Raw genomic sequence first — 9426 nt, forward strand, 5'->3', positions numbered from 1 at the left:
ACACAAAGGGATGAGTTGATCATTGCAACTTTATATCGGGTTTCAGATGATGGTTATAAATCACTTGATGCACCTGTTGCATTTTATCACATCACCAAGACACATTGATTACTGTTCTGCCACCACTCTCATACCATTTCTTTTTTAATGTACCTAACAAGAGAACTGTTTTTGTTTTTCATTTAACCAGGGATCTGAAGATACATTTCTAGAGTCCGCTCTCCCTAAAGTAGCTGAAATCATCAGGCTGAAAGATGTCAATGCAATTGTAATCGAAGTTGCTGCACTCTTTCAAGACTTCCCAGATGTTGGGTAAGAACAGTTAGAAAAGAATAAACAGAAAACACGAAAATATCAACACATCAGGAGGTGATGTTTAGCGAAAGGAGGGTGACCCATTAGGAATTGACTTCTGCTTTTAAAAAAACACAATTCTCATTCTATTCAGACATGTAGTGAAGACCTTTAAAGGTTTTTTAAGTATTCTTTGCAGCATTTAAATTTTAAAATCTACACAGATCACTTTGATAAGATGTTTCCATATTTTGAAAGCTGTACAAATACAAGTATGTAAGGAGAGAAATGTTTTTTGTGTTAAATAAATGTAATGTTATTATGATTTTTTTTGTAAAATCTTCAGAGAATATATTAGGTGCATAGTAAGTGGAGCTAAACATAACATCAGAAAAGCCCAATTCTTAGAATTTGAAAGCTGTTATGCATTAAACTGCAGCACTATATTCATTATCTCATTCAAATAGCATTTAGAACCATAGAACCATAGAAAGGTTACAGCACAGAAGGAGGCCATTCAGCCCATCTTGTCCATGCCAGCCCGAGGACACCCAGGTGCCTTTTCTAATCCCACTTTCCTGCACCCGGCCCATAGCCCTGTAGCTTACAGCACGTAAAGTGCAGAACCAGGTACTTTTTAAAAGAGTTTAGAGTTTATGCCTCTACCACCAACTTAGGCAACGAATTCCAGACACCCACTACTCTCTGCATAAAAAAGTTCTTCCTCATGTCCCCCCTACACCTTCTGCCACTTATCTTGAATCTATGTCCCCTGGTTCTAGAATTCTCCACCAAGGGAAACAATTTTATCATGTCCACTCCATCTATTCCCCTCATAATGTTGTACACCTCAATCAAGTCACCTCTCAGCCTTCTTTGTTCTAAGGAAAACAACCCCAACCTATCCAATCTCTCCTCGTAGCTACACTTTTCTAACCCTGGCAACATTCTTGTAAACCTCCTCTGCACTCTCCCCAGAGCTAGTACATCCTTTCTGTAATGTGGTGACCAGAACTGCACACAATACTCCAGTTGTGGCCTCACCAGTGTTTTATACAATTCCAACATTACATCCTTACTTTTATATTCTATACCTCTGCCAATGAAGGAGAGCATTCCATATGCCTTCTTTACAACCTTGTCTACTTGAACTGCTGCCTTCAGGGACCTGTACACTTGTACGCCAAGATCTCTCACTTCATCTACCCCTCTTAGTATATTCCCGTTTGTTGTGTAATCCCGATTATTGACCTTCCTAAATGTATGACCTCCCACTTCTCTATGTTAAAATCCATCTGCCACTTTAACGCCCGCTCCACCAACCCATCTATATCATTTTGGAGATTATGGCTATCTTCTACACTATCCACTACTCGGCCAATCTTTGTGTCATCTGCAAATTTCCCAATCGTGCCCCCCATGTTCACAGCCAAATCATTAATATACAACACAAACAGCAAGGGTCCCAACACCGAGCCCTGTGGAACACCACTTGAGACAACTTTCCATTCACAAGGGCATCCATTGACCATTACTCTTTGTTTCCTATTACAAAGCCAACCTTTTATCCAGGTTGACACATTACCCTGAATCCCATGGGCTTTTACTTTCCTGACCAATCTGCCATGTGGGACCTTGTCGAATGCCTTGCTAAAATCCATGTACACAACATCCACTGCACTACCTTCATCAACCCTTCTTGTCACTTCCTCAAAGAATTTAATCAAATTTGTGAGGCAAGACCTTCCTTTAACAAATCCATGTTGACCATCCCTGATTAGTCCTTGCCTTTCCACATGACAGTTAATCCTATCCCTCAGGATTGATTCTTCTAATTTGCTCACCAACAATGTAAGACTAACTGGCCTATAATTGTTTGGCATTTCCTTTGATCCCTTTTTAAACAATGGAACTACGTTGGCATTTCTCCAGTCCTCCGATATCTTCTCTGTATCTAGTGAAGATTGGAAAATCATCCTCAGAGCATCTGCTATCTCCTCCCTGACTTCCTTCAGCAGCCTCGGAAACAATCTATCTGGCCCTGGTGACTTATCAACTTTCAAGGATTTCAACCCTTTGAGTACTTCCTCTCTCTTTATGACTATCCCGTCCATTATCTCGCAGTGTTCCTTCTGGACTACTATATCTACATCCTCCCTTTCCTTTGTAAACACGGAGGCAAAATATTCATTCAAAGCCCTTCCCACAGCCTCTGCATCTACACACAAGTTTCCATCTTCATCTCTGATAGGTCCCACTTTTTCCTTAACTAACCTTTTAGCATTAATGTATTGGTAAAACATCTTTAGGTTATCTTTAACTTTGCTTGCTAACTTTTTTTCATGCCCTCTCTTTGATTTCCTTATTTCCTTTTTACTTCATCCCTGCACTTCCTATATTCGTCTGGGCTATCTGCAGTGCTTAGTCCTTTGTGCCTATCGTACGCTTTCTTTTTCTGTTTAATCTTCCCCTGTATTCCTCTAGACAACCAGGAGGGTCTAGATTTGGCAGTATCACTCTTATTTTTGTAGGAGACATGTCTACTTTGTACAATTAGGATCTCGCTTTTTAGTGCTTCCCACTGGTTTTCCACTGTTTTATCCTCCAGCAGTGCTGTCCAGTCCACCTCAGTCAAGTCCCTTCTCACTTCTGCAAAATTTGCCTACCCCCCAGTTCAAGACTTTTACCCTTGCCTTATCTCTGTCCTTTTCCATGGTAATGCTAAATCTAACTGAATTATGATCACTGTCCCCACTGTCACTTCACCCACTTGCCCTTCTTCGTTCCCCAAGACTAGGTCTAGAATTGCATCTCCTCTCATTGGGGTTGTCACTAATTGGTTGAAAAAATTTTCCTGGACTCACTGCATGAATTTTTCTCCCTCAGTGCCCCTTATATTGTTTGAATCCCAGTTGATATTAGGATAGTTGAAGTCTCCTACTATTATTGCCCTCTTGTTCTTTGATAGCAATATTCTGTTAAACTTTGTCTGAAAGTTAAAGTGGGTGAAAACTAGTTCTATAACAGTAAATTATCTTGAAAACAAATACAAGCATTGCCAAATATCTGTGAGAAAACAAATACAAACATTGCCAAATATCTGTGAGAAAACATGCAACCTTGCAGAAAATTCTAGCAATCTAGCAAAGCATCTTTACAGGGACTTAACGCAATCAGCTTACAGCTCCTTTCAGACATGCCTGGTAAACATTTTCATTACAAAACTGAATTCTGATTGACCTTAAGAAATGTTTGTGGCATTGTGGGGAGTTGACTGTGTGAACTGATAATGCAATCATGCCACATGGAAAGCCCCTACAATGGATGTGCTATATTGGCAATGAAAGGAAATCTCTGTGAAATGGCTGGCATACAACAGGAAATGCTATGCAGATGGCCTCTATGCTGACTTTCTGTATAGTAACTTCACAAAGTTCATTTTCCTTTCAAATGCAGAAAGACAATATAAAATAAAGGGTACAATTCTAAAGTAGGTGCAGGAGCAGAGGGACCTGGGTTTATTTGTGCATAAATCATTGAAGGTGGCAGGACAGGCTAAGAGCATAGTTAATAAAACATACACCAATCTAGACTTTATTAGTAGGGACAGAGAGTATAAAAGCTAGGAAGTTATGTAAAATTTGTATAGAACACAAGTTTGGCCTCAACAGAAGTATTGTGTCCAGTTCTGGTTGCCACATTTTAGGAAAGATTTGAAGGCATTACAGAGAGTGGAGAAAAGATTCACAAGAATGGCCCCAGGGATGAAGAACTTCAGTTACATAATAAATTGGAGAAATGGCTGTTTTCCTTGGAGCAGAGAAGGTTAAGAGATTTGATAGAGGTATTCAAAATCTAGACAGAGTAGATAGGGAAAAATGTTCTCATTGGTGGAAAGATCAAGAACAAGAGGGCACAGAGATAAGGTAATTGGCAGAAGAAGCAATATTGACATGAGGAAAAACCTTTTCATGCAGCACGTGATCAGGCTGCGGAATGCACTACTTGAGTGTGTGGTGGAGGCAGGTTCAATCAAGGCATTCAAGGGGAAATTGGATTGTTATCTAAGAAGGAAGAATTTGCAGGGTTACGAGGAGAAGGTGGGGGAGTAGCAGTAGGCAAAATGCTCCTGTGAAGAGCTGGCACAGACACGATGGGCCGAAAGGCCTCCTTCTGTCTTGTAACAATTCTGTAATTCTGTGAAAACTTTGCCTGGTATCGCTCTTGATGTGCAGTCCTACACTCTGCACTGAATCAGGATTGGTCTCCTGATTCATCTGGTGATGATGGAATGAGTGCTGTACTGGCACATAAGGTAACAGATATACTCTCTATTGAATCCTGGATAAATGGCCTTGGATTTTCCACATTTGCGCAACCACAGCACACAATCGTAGACCTCTGACCCCAGCCTACCTTCCGGGTCAGGGTAGTTTGTGTAACTGAAAGAGGCTCTGCCGCCTCTGCCAGGGAGTCTGCCCGGAGGTGACACAAAATGACTGCTGCAAGTATGAGTTGCTGGTGGCCTTGGAGTTTGCTGAGCGTGTAGCTGGCAGTTCTATGGCAGCATACAAGCTGACAGTATCATCATTTTATTTCAAAAATATCTGCTACAAGCAATTGTATAGGCAGTTATTATACAATCAAAGATACACTTCCATAGCTTTAAAGAAATAGTATCGTCAGAGCAAAAGCTTTTAAAATCATGTGTGATATCGGTCAACTGACGTTTCTGCCCCCACACGTGCTCAGAGTCTGCAGCCAGTGGTGTTCCTACAAAGCAGCTGATGTTTTTGACCCCATCATCTGCTGGTATAGAAATGTCCAAAGTGTAATGTTAAACTTGCCACACACCATTGTCAAAAAAATCCAAAGAAGTCAAGTTACAATGTTGAGAATTCTGATTCATGTTAATGCAGAAAACGGGCATAACAGACTAAGATTTTGGTATTATAATTGAATGATCTTTTTCTAAAATTTTTAACAGCTAAGCTAACGATTCACTTAACATGCAAATATGTACTGACCAGTGTGCCTGGCAAGAATACTTATTCTTCAATTTCTATAACTGCAAGTATAGTTTCTGTTGCAATAAAATTATTTTGAGTCATTCATCCTAATCCAATGTTCCACCCTCTACAGAGAACAGCAGATTAGAGCCATCTTACATTCGAAAGCCAACATGAAAAGATCAGATGAAAAGAAGATTCTGAACATTCTCAACACTCCTATGAACAGCACAGACCCTTCCATGAACAGGAAACTCTTTTCCAATCCTACCATTCTTAAGGCTTTCTAGAAATCAACTCATCATTGGGAAATCATGCAGCAGAAGAATGATTTTTTGAGTAAACATTGAACAGACCATAGCCAAACGTAGCACAATCAAATGGCAACTTATCACATCATTTGTGACACTTCTCCTTTTCCCACAACTCAATCACCCTGTGGTTAATTGTCTAATTAGAAAGAAAACAGTTACACTTTATGGAGCAGCTGTCACTTTCTCAGCTTGTTCAAAATAACTTTACCATTTTTAGTGATTTCTGACTACATCGTCACAGAATGACCTTGGTGTAATATGTGTTAAAAATGCTACTGTCAAACTGAATTTATCCCTAAGGGGAATAAATTCATAGGACAGCAAGGCTTAGAGTTACACGTTAGGATTCAGGCGGTATGCTGTAGATGAAGATAAGTCCATTGACATTCTAGTGTTTGTTCTGATGTTGTTGTTGCTGCTGAGACACTTTAACTCATTCAAATTAAGTGGTAGCAGTGGGGAGTGGGGGTCATTATCAAATCATATTGATGGATTCTGCTCCTGGTTGGGGAGAGTAGTCTGCTTGACTAAAAACAGAGGAGGCAGGCTGATGTGAAACAGACCAACAGACTGCAGCAACATGAGGTTCTGCTCTGGCCTGAAGGCCACACCGTAGAGGTTCGATTTCTTATAGTCAGTATTTGCACAGAAAGTAAATTCATTCCAAAAACTTCATGAAGACAGTCCATGTATTTTTTTATTCGTTCTTGGGGTGTGAGCACCATTGACAAGACCAACGTTTATTGCTCATCCATAATGGCACTTGAACTGAATAGCTTGCTCAGCCATCTCAGAGGGAAATTAATTGTCAACCATGTTGCCAAGGTTCTGGATTCACATGCAAGCCAGACCAGGTAAGGACAGCAGATTTCCTCCCCTGAAGGGCATTAGTGAACAATCTGGTAGTTTCATCATTATTATTAATGAGATTAATTTGAGTTTAAATTACCCCAACTCCTGTGGTTAGATTTGAACACACATCTTCAGAGCATTAGTCTAGACCTCTGTGGATTATCAATCAAGTAACATTGCCACTATGCTACCGTCCCACTAAAGGCAAGCTTGCATTTTGTTTATGTATAGAAGTGAAGCTAAGTGGAATGAGTAAATTATGATTATAGCTGATACTCTGTGGTCACTTGTTCTGCAATAAAGCAGCTTAATGATTCATACCTGGCTTCATCTCACAGTGTTATTGTGACCTCACTGAACACGAGCATGTATCTATTGTAAATCTACCTGAATATGTAACAACAACTGATGGATTGCTCTTTGAAATGGAGCCATTGTTGTTATGTAGGGAAACTCAGCAGTTAACTTGAAGTTTAGAAGTGCCAGCAGAGTTGGACTGTGTGTCCTTGTCCACTGGAATAAGATTTTAAACTGCATACAATTTTTACAAAGAACACTTCGGTCCCATTAGTTTATTCTGGATTTGAACCTGGAGGTGAAACTAAATGTTTCCACCATTAATACCATACATTTTATAGTTTAAAAAAATTACCAACTCAGAAAGGTTATCTTTGACTCCAGATGGTATTGATGCCTTCTCAATTCCAACATCGACAGAGAATTCTGTACCAAGAATCAGCCTTCACTTTAAGGATTTACCTGATATAATATGAGGTAGAATAGTCACTAAGAAGTCAAAATTTCTCAGCCAATCAATGTTGGATTTTCTGTTGTTAGATTTAATTGGATGATAGATGAAACATTTCGATATGGGTGAACACATAAACAAGACTGATACCACACAGAAAGTATTTTAAATAGAAACAATTTTCACAATTTGGATCATGAAGTTATGAGATTCTTCAGATTGTTTTCCATGCCAATTATCACAGGTCTAGTGTTGCATGATACTAGGGCAGGCACAGTTATAGAATGTCTCATGGACATAAGAATAAGAGAGGGATAGCTCTCTCCCTCTCTCTAGCTATATATACACACACACTGTCTCTTAAATTTTGAGCCAATAAGCTTCTTTATAAACATTAGGCTGAAAATTAATGTTGATGGTACCAGAGAGTGGATGGTCAACACTTTTATTGGACTATTCCACTATCCAGTATTGTAATGGATCCTTGCCTTTAACAAAATTGTAGGGAGAGGAGTGCCAAATCAACAGGGTAAGCATATGCTGATATTGCGAACAGTTATTCCTAGGCTACTCTATTTAAAACTTGTAGTTATTAGCCACAATATTTAACACCAGAACAATTACATTTTAACACCTAGTCACCAGCTGAGGGCATTAAACAATTTTGTATTCAGTGTTATATTTTGTGTTACTTTTCTTCAAAAGTCATTCGGATGCAGAAATGCTGGACTGACTTTTATATAATTAAAAATGCTTTTGTAGCCTTACTGTACATCTAAAAATGAAATGAGCAATTTAATGTACTTAAAATTAAATAAAGTACTGCGACAGTCGTTATTTCTATGTTTCTATTTTAGACACAAATGGGCTATTCTGTAATTGCATAAGTCCTAATGTGACTTCGACAGTATTAAAAATAATCTCCGTTTTTGTGCTGAATGTGTATACAAAACAATTTTCTACATTATTCTCTGGAGGCAGTGGTGTAATTGAGGTTTAACCACACGGTCACTGGTTGTATTCTGGTGCTTCACCAATAAAGAGTACAGTTGTTATCTGGCTTCTTCTCGTTTGGGTTTTTCAGTACAATCATCCAACCTCTGAGCCTGGCACTCTATATATTTGTTTTGCAAATTTAGTTTGACATTCAATATCTTTGGTGACAAAATTCCTTTTTTCTTATGAAAAATATATTAATTTTAATGCATTATAACAAACCAACAGGTAGGCAATATTTTGTGTCATGCAATTTCTTCAAGATCTGATTGATTTGGATGTAGGGCTTCTGATCAGCCATTCAGAACACCTGGAATAAATTTGTTCAACTGGTTATTAAGCTGACAAGGTGCATAATCAACTGAAGTCTGTAAAATTTTGTAAATGATGCTGTACAGCGTTCATGGGCACAAGACTGTGCATGGCAGCGCCCATTGTTTGGTAACTATGGCTGCCGTTTGGGGCCAAAATGGCATCCACAATGCACATATATTTCTGTGAACTGTGCTGTCTGGCATCTTGGTGAAGGCACTGGTGCACATGCAGCTAACATCTTTCAAAGTATGCAGAGTAAGCAGATTCACAATAACAAGCAGCGTGCAACACTGATATGATGCCAGTGCTGCCCTTTTAGAGCTCCAAGTTCCAACCGATGCTCCCCGCAGTGGGTATCCCAGCCCCTGCTCACAGAACTGAATGCACACTAAGCAGCATGAAGTGCTGCAACTCCAAACCCACCAGCACTATTTAAAGAGATCAACAATAAGAACATAAGGAATAGAAGCAGGAGGAGGGCATACTGTCTACAAGCCTGCTTTACCATTCAATAAGATCATGGTTGATCTTTGACTTCAACTCCACATTCCCACCCAACCCCCAGATAACTTGGTCCTCCTAGAGTCCAGGAATCCATTGATCTCAGCCTTGAATATACTCAATAATAGAGCACCCACAACCCTTATGGAGTAGAGAATTCCAAAGATTCACAGCCCTCATTTCAGTCTTAAACAATTAGTCCCTTATGCTGAGACTATGCCCCCTCAGTTTAGACTCTAAAGCCAGGGGGAAGAACTTCTCAGAATCCACCCTGTCAAGCTCCCTCAGAATCTTGTAAGTTTCATGAGACCACCTCTCCTCCTGAACTCGAGTGAGTATAAGCCAATCTATTCATCTTCTCATCATAGGACAATTCTCTAATTCCAGGAATTAATTA

The 9426-nt window shown here is 39.5% G+C and overlaps 1 protein-coding gene across 5 annotated transcripts in view; it reads left to right on the forward strand.

Moving 5' to 3' along the window:
• Positions 1–8276, forward strand: part of LOC144693088 (tumor necrosis factor alpha-induced protein 2-like) — a 56625-nt gene extending 48349 nt beyond the window's left edge. For all 5 annotated transcript variants that reach the window (XM_078562468.1, XM_078562471.1, XM_078562467.1 and 2 more), the window contains exons 12-13: positions 191–312; positions 5437–8276. In XM_078562468.1, coding sequence (XP_078418594.1) covers positions 191–312; positions 5437–5593 — 279 coding nt within the window. In that variant the 3' untranslated portion in view covers positions 5594–8276. The remainder of the gene's footprint in view (positions 1–190; positions 313–5436) is intronic.
• Positions 8277–9426: the final 1150 nt, after the last annotated feature.

Source organism: Cetorhinus maximus, chromosome 18, assembly GCF_964194155.1.
Source record: "Cetorhinus maximus chromosome 18, sCetMax3.hap1.1, whole genome shotgun sequence".
NCBI lineage: Eukaryota > Metazoa > Chordata > Chondrichthyes > Lamniformes > Cetorhinidae > Cetorhinus > Cetorhinus maximus.